The following is a 17,970-nucleotide window of genomic DNA, read 5'->3' as shown; positions in this document are numbered from 1 at the left end:
AGGGCCTGCTCAGGGCCGCCGCTCACAACTGATCTGGAAGCGGGTTGGGATTTTGGGGGATCTGGCAGATGTGGGGGGCTGCCATCACAGCCCCCTTTTCACAGTCTGTGTTTGAGAAATGAAAGTGCATGTGGTCCCATAAACGTGGCCCTTGTTTTCACTGGAGATGCATTACTGGGGTGTGTGGAGCTGCCGGTGGATGCAGTGCTGCAGGATGTTGCGATAGGCAGGTTTTAGAAAACGTATATGTAAATGGTAAAGGTGTACCTAAACAAATGTGCAACGCTGTGTTACGGATCACAGCACTGCATTATCACTTGCTGCTTTACCTAGAGAGACACATCTGTAACACAGGTAATGGTAACGTAATGGTAATTGTAATGGTTCATTTTTCAATCATCCTTACTTTTTCTTTCTTACATGTAATTATAATAGCTTGCAATAAGGATAACTCTGTTTATTTTAAATAGAAACAAAAGTCTTAAGAACAACATTTACTGTTTAAAAAAATCTCATTTTGAACACACTTCATAATTCATCAGTTACAGACACATTTTAGTCAAATAACCCTCTAACAATTCCATTCATGGTTGTCCTATAAAAGCTAATATTGTTTTGATTTGTGAGTGTTCATTTTACCGAAATGAAATTTGGTGTGTTCTGCAGTCAGGAGAGTTTCCTATTAAAATTCTGCTGCATACATGCAGCTAATGAATTAAAATGAGAGGAGGAATTACAACCTAGGCTAGAGCATGGGTCACAACCTTTTCAAACAGAGGTCCACCTGTCATGCAAGTGGAAATGGTAATTGGCTCACTGTAGCTGAAATTATCTGTGCCAGATAGCAGGAGGAATGGCATAGCAATTGTAAAATGGTAAGAATGTCTAGATATCCAAAGGTAAATGTGTAAAGACGAAGGAAATGACCAAAGCTGGTTATTTGTTGCAAGTAAATTCAGATGAACTTGACTTGTTCCTTTCTATTCACGAGCATGTCCTGATTTAAAGTTGTGCATTCTTTCTCTTTTTTTAACATTGCAATGTGTTCATCAAGTAGTTTGCAAATGTCCAAGGCCCAAAACATTCAATTCTACCTAGTGTGTTTATGATGGGGAACTAGTTTTGTAAAGCATTTGGTAATCTTCTGATGGACTGACTGCATCTTGGTAAGCTAGAAAATAAACGATTAATGAGTAGGATAGAGAGGGTGCACACCCAGATATGGGCATTCGTGCGAAAGGCTCCCTTTATGTGTCTGCAGATTGTGAGCCCCAACAAGGGCTGTGTCAGTGGTAGGACCAAATCATTGGGGTCAGGTAGGTTGGAAGAGGCCTCTGGAGGCCCGGAGTCTGGGCTCCTGCTCAAAGGCCTTGCATGATGGCATGGTCGGCTGTGCGGGCAAGGCAGGTGCATTGGTCAGGCATGAGTTGCCCATGGTAAATGGGGAATTTGGACTACCAGAAATGTCCCTGCTGAGGTGTGCCAGTGAATAATTGCTTAAACCTTGCACAAATACCATGTAGCTCATGCACAGGAATAACTGAGTCCTGGTTTCTGCTTGCGGTGAGGTGTGATACTATACGTAGGCTCTTCTGATAGTCTCCTTGCTTTCTTCTTCTGTCAAGCAATCTTTCTCTCCCACAAGTGAGATGTAGTAAGAGCTCTTATGGCAGGCCTGTGTCACTCAAAGATTCCCCTCTGCAGACAGTAGAGGAAATGAATTTAGCCTGGTGTGTTCAACAGGGAGTCCGTCTTCCTAACCTAATCCAAACTCAAGAGGACTGTGCCCTCAAAGCAGATAATCCAACACAAACTGTCCATATACTTGAAAAACATGATGAAAAAAAAAATAATCTTGTGCATGTACACCAGTCCCTCTGCCCCACAGGGACCAGAAAGTTAATAGAGTTTCATTCTCTTTAATTTTAAATTCTTATTATTCACAGCTCTTTCCTACAATTCCCTCCTGGGAATAACAAGCAGTGGATATAGAGTTTCCTAATTGTGTGATTACTTGAGACTGCAACTACCTGATCTGGGATCTAGTTTCCATTTACTTTACCTTCAGTAACTTTATTCAAAGGGACTAATGAAAGGAGACTCATCAATTACTGAAATGAATTCAGCTTTGTTCCCAAAGTTTGCATGGTGCTAAAGACTTGAAACAGAAGTGTGTGAAAGTCTCCGTGGGTTAATGTGGTTGGCTGGAGAATATTAAAACCATCCCAGAGAGTGTCCTGAAAGAGCTCATGTATAGTCAACACCACTTAAAGTATTAATTGCATATACCTTCAGGTATAAAGCGTATTTCCAGTGTGTTGCTCTTTACCTAAAATCTTCTTAGGATAAAATTTTGATTTATAAAGGCAATGGAATATTTTCAGTCTGTTTTACTCATTACTTAAATCAGTTTTTATTCTCTCTTTTCTTAGATACTGATTCTTCTTGTTTTCTTTTTCTATCTAATTTGTCTAAAGGTAGTTCTGTGCACCAAAGAAGTATCAGAGATGCTGGGAAATCTCTCTTTGTGCTTTTCCATTGTTCATTAACTTCCTCAGGAATCCAAAGAGCTAATAAAAATGGCAATATTTGTTGTCAAAGATGTTAGAAAAAAATATTTTTTCCCCTTTCTGGAGCTTAGAAGGTGGAAGTATTTTTATTTACTAGATTTTGTGGGCTTTGTGTGAAAAAAATATTGGGGTTTAGATGGGTTTCAGAGCTGGGTGGACAGCTAATTTACAGTCTTTATTGAGTTCATACCTGTGTTTGCACTGAGTTGTTGGGTGCCTGAGTTGTTTGTTTATGGAATTTAAATTTTGGTATTTAACAGGAAAGTTTTGTTACTTGTTCAGTCCAAGGAGCAGATGTAATGTCACGTAACTGATCTGGCCACTCCAATCTAGAGCAACATACTTTTTGTTTAAAATAATGTTCCCTTGCTAGTGGGATAAAGAAAAAAGGGAGATGTGCTAATTTAATGACGTTATTGCATGGCTGGCTTTGAAGAAATGGGGATTCATTTATAGATCCACAAACAAGAAAAGAAGTTTAATTGTTCGGATAACTTGTTCACTGCAGGTCACCCACTTGGCTTTACTTCTGTGGGAGCAAAGACGGAGGCTTGGCAGAGGCAGGAGCTTCATAAATGAACTTTCCCACAACTCTTCCAAATCTGCCTGCCCCAGTGCGGGAGGGGAACCGCAGGGGCCAGGCGGTGCAGGAGGGGCTGAGAAGGCAGGACAGGCTGGGACACAGTCCTTGAACCCATGTCTGGGACTTCACAAAAGCATAAAGCCATGAAGTATGATTTCTTTATTGTTCATGTCCTGGCTCTACTGCTGTTGATTTTCAAGGTGCCTTTTACATTGTTTTCTAACGTGGTGACAGCCACGGAGAATCGAGGCATTACACTGAATATTTAAAACCAAACCACTTCATAAGTTCCCATTTCTGTACCGTTTAGTTTAACACAGACTCTTTAAAAACCTGCCAGATATTGAAGTGATTAGGAGATCAAGGTCACCAAACACTCATTTTTAGGGTAAATATGCTGCATTTTAAACAGTTGCTTTAGTGCCCTCCTCTTCTCTTTCTCTGTGCTTAGCAGAGCAATCTGCTCAAAGCAAAGAGCACAGCTTTGGAAGGGCACTTCAGTTCAGGTCCATCTGTCTCCAGGAACATCTGGCGTGGAAGAGGTAGCAAAGAATATGATGAGACCAGAGATTTTCTTTCCATCACAGAATGTGTTTCAGAGCTCCCTGTCTCCAGCAAAATCTAACCTGCCAGCTGTGATTTGCTCTTCTCTCCATCAGCAAGCATTCCCAAAAATCTCTGTGATAAGGTGCCACCTGAAAAGCTGGCTCTGACAAGTGCTACAGGATGAAATGCCTCTGTCCAGTAACTTCTACTGACACTATTTTAGTGTTTTTGTTCTTCAAGTATAATTTCTAAGTCTTGACCTCATTAATATGCCATTGCTCCTGGAAGCTGAGAATTTGTTCAGGGTCCGAGCTGTTTTTTTCTCTCCCTAAAGAATTTTACAGATTGGTGATCTACTAGTATGTTCTTTCTTTTGCATTTTCACTATAAGACTAAAATGCTTCTGGCTCCCTATGCATGTGTAACTCAGGACAGAGCAATCCGTTGTTATTTGGACCTCTGGCAGTATATATTTACGGTTTGTTTGACCTCAAAGGAAATTGTGGGTGTTTGGCTGGAATATTTGACATTTGAGTTGGGTTGTTTAGCTATGGCTCATAAGAAAAGCTGGTCAAAAAAAATGAAGCATGTACAAGTCTTAAAAACCTTTTAGCCCATCTTACAGAAATTTGAAGCTTTGATCAAAATTTGGAAAAAATGCAGCTAATGTATAAGGATAAGTAAATGCATTTTTCCTTATTTATGAGCCAGATTTGGAGAAATATTTGCATGTTGCTAAATCTAATGAAGTTTTTTTGCACTCGTCATTATTTGATTTAGGAATTTTGGAATATTTGCACTTTTACATGTCTTGAAAGTCCCAAACTTTTTCGCCAGTACGTTTGAATGGTCTAAATCTTGCTAGAAAACATTCAGAAAATGGAGATCAAAGTTAGAGAAACTACAAAGTCTGTGAGTGATCCTCTTCTTCGATCTTGTGTTTTACAGCAAAATAGTCTTGGTTGATGATTGCTGAATCTAGATGTTACTGTGATAGAAATGAATTATTTAGTTAAAGTTGTTAACAGGCTAGTAGGAGAAACATTGCAAAATTCACCCAGCTTGAATCATGATAAACTTGTTTTTTTTTCTCAAGCTCAAAGGTGGTTTTCTAAGTGGTCTTCATGTCTAACATACATTTTTTTGATTTACTATATCCCTCAGGGGACAACTATTTGATTTTTTCCTAAAATGCAGTTTAAAATATGAGCATAGGCAGAGTCAAAAACTAGTGTTCACTTGACTCAAAGAAGGGTGAAACTGTAACTCACAGAAAAGAAACATCACAGACACTTTACCTGAACTTCCTTCTCCTTTCCTCCCTGCTTGCTATTTGAGATCTGCTCCCCTGCTGCTGGAGAAGGCCACCCTCCACTCCCTTCTGAAGTACCACCAGCATAGGCTTCTCCTCCCCTGTAAAACTGGGTAACTTGCTCTGCATGTCAGAGATACCAGCTCAGATGTCTTTTGGTAGAGTGGTTCTTTATTGTGATGAGAGTGTCCTTCGACCATCCAGTTTGGTAGGTCAGCTAAGCTGAGGGAGCTCTACAAGCAAAGAACTTACCTTGCTTTGGAGGTGACATCCATGATTTTGAAGAGTGCGGGAAGTGGTCAATAGACTTGTTTTGTTTGAAATGTGTTCTCTGACCAGCAAATTGTATCTCTGAATATTGGAGTATTTAAAGAATCACAGATAGGGGTAGGGGGTGGTCGTTGCTGTCAGTTTTTAGGTGGCTCAGCTCAGCTCCCCGACTCGGCTCATGGTGTGAGGAGCAGCGAAGGGCTCTGGGAGGAGGCAGGGTGGCAGAGGACCACATGCTGGGCTCCGCTGACAGACAGGTCTCATATGGCAGTGCCGGGCTGTGATGAGATGCTGGCAGGGGTCTGCAAGCACCATAGCAGAATTAGCACAGCATAGCCGGAAAGCCAGAGATGTGAAACCAATTATGTATGGCGATCCTGATCTAACTCCCTGACCCTTTGTGAAGATCACGTCCAGCCAAAGCTGTTAAAGGCATTACTGTGTTTGCTCAAATGTAGGGTGTGTTCCCTTTTCTCCAGAATCAAGATCTGAAAATACCAAGTTGCCTAAAATTCCGTAACTGATTTCTCCCCTTTAAGAGTCTAAAAAATTTGCACCCCTTTTTGGACTTCCTTAATGGAGTGCATCTATCGTTGCTATGTGTCTGCAAACCCCGAGCATGATGGATATCAGTTTCTGGACTCTGCTGTTCAATGGCTAATATATAAATAAAAATATAACTCCTGTATCAGAGGAATGTTGTGGGTTTTTTTTTTTTTTTACTATGTATTTACAGTCACAAGCGTTGCTTGCTTTGTGGAGCAATAAATTTAATACATTAGCTAGTATATTATTTTTTAATTATTTATTTTTAGATTATTTCAATTTAAAATGAGATTTTCAGGTAACAAGGTAGGCAAACATGTTTAATAATGCTATGATATAAATTGCTGTAGGTGACAGATCCCTACAAAAATGATTACAGGCAGATTTGCCATGCAAAAAATTATTTCTATGACAGCAAGCAGAAAGACAAATTACTCAGAGACTATGTACATGCTCTTCTATAATTGCTCATAAATTATTATGGTTCATGTTAAAATGCATCTAGACTCCCTAGACAACTAGATTTATTTAAAATAAGAATAATGGGAAATTACCAGGAAATGTTGGGGAAGGAGATGCAGTACACACTTTGGGTGATTGCTAACATAAAAGTACAGTAACTTATTGTCAGCCAACTTAATCTATAATTTGTTTAATAATTTTGAAACCTTCATTTTCAATTCAATTTCAGTAGCCTGGATAGATAACTGGGATGGGCCCAGTGGGGCCCCACCGTGATTAACTGCTGCTGTATTTCCCTGCCCCATGTAGGGCTCTCGTGTGCCTGAACCTTTTCATGTTCTACGAAATAGGATTGAATTTAGTCAGTTGGGTCAGAAGTTATGTTAATGGGGTGGGGGACTGACAGATAGATGGGCAAACCTCTTTTCTGTAGGAAGCTGGGCTAAAAATGGGACAACGTATTCCATATCCTCTCAATGCTCCGAATTTTAGAAAACATTTCAAATAATTGTCTTTATTGGAAGTGTCTAAAATACACCCACGATAGATAGGATTTCATTTGAATGGGCTTTCAATCAGGCATTTATTAAGGAACACCTGATTATTGGGTAGCAGAGAAAAGATGTATATACATTTATTATATAATAAATGCCTCTCTCTAATGCCATTATTTTTCTCTTCTTACCACCCTGATTATATTACATAGTGAGAGCCAGCCCAACAAAAATGACAGCAAACTTTGTTCTGGATAATGGGGTGCTAAACTCCACCTAAGCAGCTCCAGTCGTTTGTAATGACAGCTTGGAGAATACTCCAAACAAATCTAACAATGCTCACGCTCCAGTGACTGACAGCGCGGCAAGAGGAAAAATTCCAGCTTCCACGTGAGCGTGGGGAGCCTGACCTAGATTTTAGCCTCTACAGCTTCATGAGAGGAAACATTCTTGACTGTGTACTTCACAAGAAAAAAAGAGCAAGGGGAAAAAGTCGTCTCCTGTTTGATCAGTCTTTCCTCAATAATTAAGATTTAGTCAAGGCTCTCTGTGAGACTTCTCCCCTCCGCAGATGTCATCAACCCTATAATGAATGGTTACTCCGTTCCCTGTATGCTCTCCTCTCCGTTATTACCACCTCCTGGCACGCTGCGGGGAGCGAGCTGCCGCAGGGGAGCAGCCGGTGCAGGCAGGGGCGATGGGCAGGCAGCCTGCCTGCACCTTCCCCCTCCGCTGCGCTCGCTGCGTTGGGGTCAGCCTCGCCACTGGCTGCTGAAATTCTTCCATTCGGATACTGTTAATGGGAATAAGGTCTCTAGTGTAAATCTCCTTTTCTTTCTTTTCTTCTTTTGAGATGCAGGTGCTGGGCTGGGGTCAGGTCACTGTGCCCGGTGCCTCCACTGGGGCGCTGGCAATGGCCAGCGGTGCACCGGCCCCACAGTCTCGTTCTCCACTGGGGGCAGTTGGAGATGGGTTTTAGCCACTCTAATGACCTGGCTGTAAATTACCTTTCAAATGTCTTTCATCTATTCCACTGTGCTTTATATACTCCAGCAGTTGTAATTTTGAAAATAGAATAGTAAAGTGCACACTAGAAGGAAGAAGGAATTTTCAAATGAAAGTGGAAGATGAGGCAGATTGAATGACACTGAAGGATGCTTAGTGTTCCTTTGAGCTGTGCTTTGACAAGTTGTTTGGTGTGGATGTGGGAGAAATTTTATTGGAAGCAGAGGCATTTTCAGTTTCCAAAGCTGGATTTGCATATTGGGTCAGTACCTAACTCCGTAACTCTTCCTAATTATGACTCTGCTCTGCGAAATAAATGAAAAACTGGAACCTTTCTGCTTGACCCACAAGCTTTCCATGTGTGTCTGAATGTCAGTGATTCTTTACCATGGTTTAACTTTGCTGAACCAGCACAGGTTCAAAAGCATTAGATGACATGACAGGATTAGATTGACAGAATTAATTAGATCAACTGAATTAGTTTGGATCTAAATTCCAGTTCTGGGCACCCCTATTCATTTCAGCTTACACACCCCTGCTTGGACTTTGTGACTTTGCTAAAGCACAGGAGGAAGGGTGCCTTTGAGAATACCTGTATGTCCATGGAGAGTGGGGATGAGCCATCTGGAGAGCTCAGCATTGCCTTTCACATCCCTTGCTGAGAGAAGGCGGCTGTAAGCTCTGCACTGCTCTTTAACTGTAAACTCACACCAGCCTAAGGAGCAGGGCTTAAAAAAAGTGCAGAGCTTTTGTGAGGAAGCTCTGTATGGAGTACGTTGATACCTGCTCGATGTAAAAGCCCTCCAAGCCACCTATATAAAATAATTTATGATGTCAGAACCAGGCTTTAATATAAAAGTGGATTGGATGGGTTTGTAGGACTGGGAGATTTGGTTTCTTTTTCCAGCTCTGCTGCTGGTTGCCCATGTCTGTATAACACTATTGCAGAGAGAGGCGAATGCAGTGTTTCGTGGGGTCCTGGCAAGAGAATGTTTGAGTTACAGTGTGCAGCTTTGGTCATGGTGAAGGATGTTATAAACATGGAGGGGATGCATTGAGGACAAATACTTCAGTACATGATTTTCAAGTAACGATTATCCAAACTTGTCCTGTTCTGTGTGGCACTAAGCTATGAGAGGGAGAACACAGAGGAAGAAATGATGCTGCAGCAGTGAAGAAAAGGAAAGTCAGTAAATTGCTACTGGCCTTTCATTTTATGTCATTAGCAGTAGCCATTAAAAGCAAGAAGCAATGAATTTTAATTTAAATCAGCAGGAGGTTTTCAGCAAAATGAGTGTGGAAATGAAAATTGAAGTTATCCGAAACTGTGTACACCTAACTTCAGGTGAATGTTTTGGTTTGGGGGCTTTTCTTGTTGAAGTAAGGAGTCAGTTGGCACAACCAGCTGCTGTGTTTGCATCTGCCTGTGGGGTGGGTGGCAGGAGCGGGCAGCCTGATCCGCACCACTTGGGGTGAACGTACTGTGTGACCTCCCTTTGCCTGTCAATACCCTCGTAACAGTAGATACATTAAAAGTATAGTTTTGAGTAATGGGTTTCCCTTCCCTCTTGAGCCCATGTTAGTGTATTTTACAAGTAAAGTTTGTTTTACAAGATGTTACATGGAAGTTTATGTATTAGAAATGTATGAAAGTGGTAAGTGTCAACAGGTTTAAAATATGGTTCAGTTGCGTGGTTCATGTGGTTGCAGTACAATTAAAGCTGATTTACTGCAATGGGGAAATCAAAACCTTCCATTTATCGTGGTTAGTTTTGAAGGATTCAAGAGAAGCCTGAAAAAATGGTAGACATAACTTAAAGTCAGTGATAGCCACTAAAAAAAAAAGGACTAGATCGGATATTCCACCACGTGTAGAAATTTTGGCTCACTACATTTTTTTAGGAAGTAAATAAAAAAATCACTTAATGCTATTGGAGATGTACATGGAATGAAGAGTGTATGAGAATATCTAACACTTAGAGTTTGAGAACTGATACTGTAAAAGCAGAAGAGGCAACTCAAACCTTACTCGGTTGAATTTGAGGTAGCTACATCAAGGGTAAAGCTGTTCCACTTACATGTAGCTGGATATGATCAATAAATTCCAAAAGCTACACATTTCATCAAGTCTATTAATTTTAGGTAGTATATTTCCCTATTGATGATCTGCCTTTGCAGTCTTTTTCTTTGGTTATATTCTTGGTTGACTTTCAGGCTTACAGTTTTTCCAGCAATGAAAAAGATTGAATTAAAAGGTCTCTGATATGTGAGGGGGAGTTACATGTTGATATGTATGCATATTCTAGGATTATATTGTAACTAAGATGATTTAAAATAATGGGAGAGAAAATTGTAGGGAGAAGTAATCTTTTATTAAACTGGCTGACATGTTCATTTTGAAGTGAAGTATCAAGAAAACTGTCCCCTTTCATATTTGTACAGTTCCTGTATTAAGCTTGATTGCATAGGTAGCATGTTGTAATTGTATCCTGTTGTATATAATACATATCTCTACAGTTTGAGTAGGCTGTAGGGGAAAAAAAAAAAGCTATGTGGAACTGCCTTGAAAAGAAAATGGTAAATGTCACATCTGTTATTTATTTTTTTTTACGTAACATAATTAGCAGAGGTGGATGGAAAAGTTTTAAGGGGTAAGATTGGGATCAGATGCCAATGTACATTTTCCTCCATCGAGGAATTAAACAATTCAAAACTGGTTTACTGGAGCAGGTGGTTAAGGTGAAAACGCTTGGTTTATTTATTAAAGAATTAGTGTTTTGGGGATGAAAGTAATGAAATTCTAAAATGGAATTGAGCAGGCCCAATGTGCTCTATTTATTGCCTGCACATTCGCATTTACATGTAAGTAAAAAAGGTCTATAAAACCCTTTAATTGCCAATAGCTGCTTCAGGGTTTTCACATTTCTATGAAACAAAGGTTCTTTTCTTTTAATTAATTGCGTTGCATTTCACAAGCTGCCTTTCACTGTCTTGAAAAGATATATTTGTATCTAATATTTCTTTATTATTGTTTTGCTTTCAGTTGATGGTTGCATTGACTGGTCAGTGGATCTCAAGACATACATGGCTTTGGCAGGTGAACCAGTCCGAGTGAAATGTGCCCTTTTCTACAGCTATATCAGAACTAATTATAGCATGGCCCAAAGCACAGGTCTTAGGCTTATGTGGTACAAAAACAAAGGCGATTTAGAAGAACCCATTATATTTTCTGAAGTTAGGATGAGCAAGGATGAAGATTCAATATGGTTTCACTCGGTTGAGTTGCAAGACAGTGGTTTCTACACGTGTGTTCTAAGGTGGGTATTGTGTTAAAGTATAACTAAGAATGTATGGATTGTCTTGGTTAAAAAAAAAAGTTTAAATTTAGCTCTCAGGATTAAGATATTCTTCCAGTTAATATATACTCATTTTTATTCTCATAATTATATGTCACATAATGCTTTGTTTCAAAATTAGTTTCCCTAGTAATTATAGTTACCTCTTCCAACAGCTATAATTGAACATGTACTTTCACTTAATTACTTTTTTTTTTAAGTTCAATATTTGCAAATTCTCAATTTGCCATAAACCTTCAGAACTGGATACTTCTTAAATCATGAAGTATTTTGGTTAAGAAATGCTCTTTTTCAAATCCTCTGAGTTATTCAAGAGTTAGACACAGTTTGAATTATTCTGATGGGGTTAGGCCGTGGGGAGTTACAGTTCTGTCTGGTTTTGAAGAAATGTTTGTTTTGATACACAGTTACGATTTATCATAAATTTAAGCAGACCTCGTTTGGTAAGGCACTGAAATGCATGTCTCGGAAGTATTTTGGAACTGTTGGATGAGCCTTACATTAAGCATGTGCTGGAGCTCGTGATTTCCATCATGTGGATGTTGATGTCAGCTCTATGTCTAAAATGAGAAGATAAAAAAGGAGGACTCTTTAAGAATGGATGAATAAATATCCCTTAAATGATCCGGTTTTGAATTAGAAGGAGTTTACAGATACTTCATATGATTTGGTTTTAAACTATTTAGTTTCAGAGAATGAAGCTTGCTTCATCCTTGTCTGCTGTTCCATACTGAAATTATACACGTTTGATGAATTTAATGTCAAATATTTGCAGCAAAATAACAGCACTGTTCAGAGCCCAGAATTTGCTCTCTCTCCATCTCTACTAAGTCTTGCTGCCTTGTCTCAGCTGCCTCAGTCCATTTTGATCCTGAAGAACGCTACTAAAATCAAAGATTGTGCTGTGGTGCATCGTGGTTTGTACTGGGGACCAACGTCCAGTTTAAATATCAGATGCATCTGCTAGACTCATTATTAAGTCTGTGTTGCAGCCTTTGGAGTTAATTATTCTTTTATTAGCCACTCTGTCACAGGTTTGGTGTAATGTGAACTCTGTGATTTTGAAATGTTATGGGAAGATAGTGATTTACATGTTTCGAGGGAGCTATACTTTTTTCATAAGAAGTCACTGTTGTGATAATCAAGTTGCTAGTTTAATGCTCTGGAAATTTTAATGCGAATCCTATGTGAACAATGAAGAATTGATCTTGGATCAAATTCTGGGACATACTTTTTTCTGGGAAATTTCAAAACTCTTTGCTCATTTACATGACAAAGTAGTTTTGGTAACAAATGGGCAAGTTCTTAAATAATTCACGCATTCTCCTCATTTTCAGATAAAACCTATATGGCATGCTTCTTGGAAGGCATTACACAGCAATTAAGATCATCTTTATCTGTTACGCAGTTTTCCTGCTTTGGCTAGAACTTTCTTATATAATTACAGATATTTTTGCCTTTTTCAGATTTATGTCGGAGTGCAGAATATTCTATCTAGTGGTTACACATAAAAGACTTTATTTCTTCCTTTACTGAATTAATTTTTCCTTCCAAAAATTTGGTAATGTATCCTTGCTGTTACTGTTTATGAAATCATAGATGGCTTAAAATAGCTGAGGAAATAGCAGTAGTAATTTATTTTAATTTCATTAAAATTGGGCTAGATCTAATGTTCTGAAATATTATCACACTTTTGCGGTAGACTATCCACACCATTAACTGTGTAATTTCAGCTTTATTAATCCATTTTTTTGGAGAGGGATAAGCAGGTGTTTGCGTTTTAGTCATTAACCAGGATCACCTGCTTTGTGAGAATTAAGAGGTCACAAATGAGAGCAGTAATTCTAGAATATGATCTTATTTTCTAGAAACATTAACAATTTCTGTTACAAATGCCTTCTTTTGTAGACTGAATAACTAGAGACTGGTAGAGAGAACTCAATGCAGTGCAAATTAAGAGGTGACTGTGTCCACCAGTGTGGAACACTGGGTTTAGGGTTGCATGCATAATTGACTCTTTTGTTTTGGTAGCTGAATGAAAAAAATTGGGGAGGGAAATGCTTTTGACTCAAGATAAATGTAAAACTTCTGAAGTTTTTCTCAACAAAAAAGTTTTTGTTTAGATTCTCTAAAAGAAAATCAGAAGCAATTCAAATCTAAATTGATGTCTTTCTAGCTGCTCACCACGGTCGTGGGAAGCCCTGGTGCAATTCCCTGTGCTGCCTGAAGGGTGAAAACCCACATTTGCGTGTCCCAGTGGCCAGGGTGTGCTGCATTCAACCACTTCAAGTCTCTTGCCTTAGAACCGTTCTGTCTGAAATTCATACTTGTCTATGCAAAAGGGCGCAAGGGAGTGAGATGCTTGGATGTGGTGCTAAGGCTAAGTGGGGACAGAGAGGTCCCTGTCCCAGAAGTTCATGGCTTGAAAGGAAGAGCACACTCTTGAGCTGGGAAGATCTTCTCTGATAGAAGGGAATTGAACAACAAGGGTATTTAGCAAGTCGTACATAAAGGATGTCACAGGCAATAGGGAGAGCTATGCTAATTCACTTTCCCCCAACTCTAAAAAAATACATTTGTTTTTCTGTGTTAAAAGTCTCAGTTTTTTAAAGAGGGAACAAGAACTGGGCCTACTTAGATCTTCTTAGCCTGATGAAAGAAGAGAAGATGAGCTAAGGAAGAAATCTCAGCAAAGTTTAGCCACACCTTTGCCCTCAGCAAGGGACTACTCCTGGAGCCCTTTCTCCTAACTGGGCCCAGCTCTGAAATAAGCTGAAGGACTGAATAAATGCTTTATGAGCAAGATCAATAAAAAGTTAGTGCATATTTGCTATTCATTAGCCGTTGATGAAATAAAATAACTCAATTCTCATAACGTGAATCAGGAGAGCAGAAAGTCTGGGCCTTGAGGGGGTGCAGGGAAAGCAGGAGGTGGAAGTTTGTGGTCACCAGACTGGCTGATGGAGCTAAGCCTGGATATTTGTAGAGGATGCAGAGTAACAAGGGAGCGAGGGCCTTGAATGCCTATGAGGCAATAAGCCTGCAGGTCTTTAATACCAGCATTTGATGCCAGAGAACTGCCAACAAATCAAGTTAGGAAATCTGTGTATCCTTTTTCCCTTACTTCGTCCCTATCTGCACAGTTCTTAATGGAGAGCAGCATTGCTGTGGACATGCACAGAAGAATCAAGCCTCTGCCGAGCCATTGGTGAAATACCGAGATATTACTTTCTGAGCAGTAATAACATAGACTGATAGTAGATTTTAAGCCTTCAGGCTTCTGAATGTCTGAGAGGCGCATGTCCAGGAAATCAAAATCAGATTTAGGCAGCCTGGAGGGGCTGTCAATGAAACTTCATTTGCAGCATAACCTTTGTGCTCTCGCTTCAGTGGGTGTTAGGAGGGCTGAGGAACTTGTTTAAAATGTCTACAACCTGGACTGCAGTAGGCACCCATCAGCCCACGAAAAGTTGCACCACTTTTCTGAGCGCTGAAAGTCTGGCTTCCAAGCGAAAGGAAAGAAGAGGTTTTTTTCAGGTCCAAACAGGAAATTTGGACTAAATCATGATGTGAAAACGTGTAGGGGTAAGGTCGCTTTCTCTGCAGCCATCTCTCATGGTTCTTACAATACGTGTTTTAATAGAGTTATTCATTTTGTTGGTGGCGATATCTTCTTGTTACAGAATGTTTCATGTTCAGGTGCTTTGGCTTTATTCAGTGCTCAACTGTTCATGACAAAGGTGATTTTGTATCTCAGATCCCTTTGAATGCAGTGTTGTGATTCCAGTTTAGTCATAGAATACCTCCTTCCATATGCTTCACCAGCAAGTGCTTCTTTTTCCCCATAGACTTACTCTGAAAAGATCCAAAGATGATAACTTCCTAGTGGGCCAGTGTCTTTAATCATTGGATGTCCAAGAGGAGCACATCTAAGTAGCTGATGGATTACACATCTCGTAGGTCCCCCTCAGACTTGCACACTGGTATGTGATCAGCTTTCATGGCTGTACTGTCCCAGGTATGACTGTAGAAGCCAGCTAAATTTCACACATAGAGCAGATGCATGGATTCAGCATGGCATAGTCTTCCCAGGCTCTGTATGACACTAACATTAAATGTCATGCATTAGAAGTGTGTGACGTTTCCCACATTAAAAGTGACTGATTCTGTATAAACAAAGTCCCTGTGATATATGGTATTCAATACTTGAATACAGTGTTAGAGCAGATACAATATAAAGTCAGTATGATTCATGATAAAATAAAATTTAACTTGCTGAGATATAATGTTTTGGCATTATCAAAATGCAGGGAAAGTAGAATCAGAATGCTTCTACTTTTCTATCTAAAATTGTGTAAAAACTGATGGTGCTCCTGCAAATCATTTTGATGACATTGTCTTTATTGAGAGAAATCAGTTCTATCTGTTCTTTTGACACGCTTGCAGAAAAACAAAGATTTGTTTCTTTTCCCTGGTGATATGTATATTTCCGCTCACTCACCCTCCTTCTCTAAAGCTTTAAAAGAGAAAATACCCATCCTCTGTCTTTCTGAAAGCCAGTGATTACTGTTGATGAGAAGCTGCAGGAACAGTCAGGGCTTCGAGCAGAAATGCCCATGTTGCTCTGTGGTCAGAGAGCATCCAGCAGCTTCCCTGTTGCAGCAGCATGCACAAGAATGAGAATATTCTGTATCCTTCAGTTTTCCTAATAGTAAAATCCCGGCTTTAGATACCTTTAAAATGACTGACATTTCTAGTCCCAACAGATTGTCATAGCGAAAGCTCCATGTGCTGCAGTGCATCAGTAACATTTCGGCTCACTGTCACCGGTTGCTTGTGGAAGAAGTGCCTTCCCTGGTGGGCTTCAAACCTTGCCTGGTGGAGAGAAAGGATGCAAAGTGGAGTGACTGCTTCTTCATGCAGTGAACTTTGCGTGCAGGAGACCTATTGCCGAGATGTTGTTCGGCCCTCCTCAGCCATCTCCTCTCAGCATGTCAGGGAGTTTTCATTTCCCTTCTGTACTCCAAATAACAATGGAGGAGAATGTGGTTACCCAGGTACCACTCCTGTTGAAACCCACATCAAGCCAGCTGTAACTATAACATGTCAGTAGACAGTGTTGTATGTGTCCTGTGAGTGGACAGACAAATGGAAGGTTTCCTGAGGAAATCCATCATGCCCAAAGTACAAGGTGACAGAGCCATAGGGAGTTACACTAGTATTTGGTAAGTGGTCCTGGAGGATAGTTTCTTTTCTGGCAAACACTTAAGGGAAGACACAGCCAGGAGGACTCAGCTGCAGGACGCAAACAGCTCTCATTGCAAATTGGCATAAAGATATTCACTTCATGATTCTTCATGATAGCATTCCTTGTATACCCAATGAGATAATAACTGATCTACTGGTTTACGTGCTCAATTGTCTGTATACAAGCTGAGGGGGGCTTGCCTTTCCTCATTGCATCCACAAATAGGACTTACATGCATGAAGAAGGATGTGCTCCACAGGTTTTGTGCCTGGAGGCAATAAAATCAGTGAGGTTTAGCAATGCAGACAAGTCTGATGGGTATCCTGAATGCAACTTCTCTTTTGCGTGCTAGATGTCTAATAAAAAAAAGCATAGAGGAGTAGATACACTAATTCACCCTCTGTGTGGGCTGGAAGAAATAAAGGAGAAAGTGCTCAGTGTTCTCAGAAACAGTGTATTGCAAATACAAAATTATTGGAAGGGGATTTCTTAAGACTTTCCTGGGAGCAGTTGTCCCTGTGCCTCAGATTTATGTCATTCGTAAATGGGGCTTTTCAGCAAGACAGTATAATTTAACAGTAATATCCAGAGTTCTAATAGAAAATTATTAAGAGATAAATGAAAAGGGCTTAGTTGTTTGCAGTAGCAAACTTCAGGGCAACTTGCTGCCTTGTAATTCTTAAGGGCAAGGAAGAAATTTTCCCTGAGTGCAAACCCAGCCAATTACAGGATTTGTTCTGCTGGAACAGGACGTGCTGAAGCTGATAGAGACCAGATAGTTCATGAACTTAGGTGTGATCTGCTGAGATAACTTGGTGTTCTTTTGGCTTCTGCATTTCTTCTGTGTTCTGTATTATATTTTCATATATTCATTTCTAATAACTAACATTTTTTAAGACTTTAAAAAAACCCCAAAACCAAGGAACACTGTTGACCTGTGTGATTCAACTTAAATGCTAGGAGATTTTCCCTCTGTGCCTGAGTAGTCCCTGTTGGAATGATTGACTGCCGATTTGTTTGTTTTTCAGTTGCTTCTGTCACGATGCAGGGGTCAGCAGGACCAGTGCATGTGTGCGTGAAGGCAACCAGAAAAGAAATAGCTCCTCCTGACCTTTGACCATGTGCATTTGCACATGGTTGTCACTGTTCTCAGAGAGACTTAAGAAACATGATACTAGAGATTATCACTGAATTTTCAAATTATGGCCTTGCTGTTAGAGGCTGTATCACTGACTGTACTAGGCACATCCTGAGATTTTTGTGTCACATTTCCCTCTTAATAAGGATGTTAGCTGAAGTCCAACTTTAATTTAAACTTAGATCTAAGCTTTGGTGAGAGAGACCCAACTGTGAGAAACGACCCAACTGCCAGATCCAAACATCTTTTCTTCTCTGTCCCAGTATCCAGAAAGCCTAAAAATTCCCTAAACAGAGCTAAACTCACAGTGAGGAGTACAGGTCTTGCTTTTAAGTCCCTCTGGTGGGAACTATCGTCCTGATGGTTAACTTGAGGAGACATCCCTGGATATCCCTTTTTCAAGCTGTCATTAATATGAACCTTTTAAAATTACCTTTCAG

General features: G+C 40.0%; 1 protein-coding gene across 2 annotated transcripts in view; it reads left to right on the top strand.

Annotated features, from left to right (window-relative positions):
- The window catches only part of IL1RAPL2 (interleukin 1 receptor accessory protein like 2), a 398,381-nt gene that overhangs the window by 193,675 nt on the left and 186,736 nt on the right, over positions 1-17,970 (top strand). For both annotated transcript variants that reach the window (XM_076347253.1, XM_076347252.1), the window contains exon 3: positions 10,832-11,105. In XM_076347253.1, coding sequence (XP_076203368.1) covers positions 10,832-11,105 — 274 coding nt within the window. The remainder of the gene's footprint in view (positions 1-10,831; positions 11,106-17,970) is intronic.

The sequence above is a fragment of the Aptenodytes patagonicus genome, chromosome 9 (genome assembly GCF_965638725.1).
Source record: "Aptenodytes patagonicus chromosome 9, bAptPat1.pri.cur, whole genome shotgun sequence".
Taxonomy (NCBI): Eukaryota; Metazoa; Chordata; class Aves; order Sphenisciformes; family Spheniscidae; genus Aptenodytes; species Aptenodytes patagonicus.
This window is presented reverse-complemented; position numbering and strand designations above follow the sequence as displayed.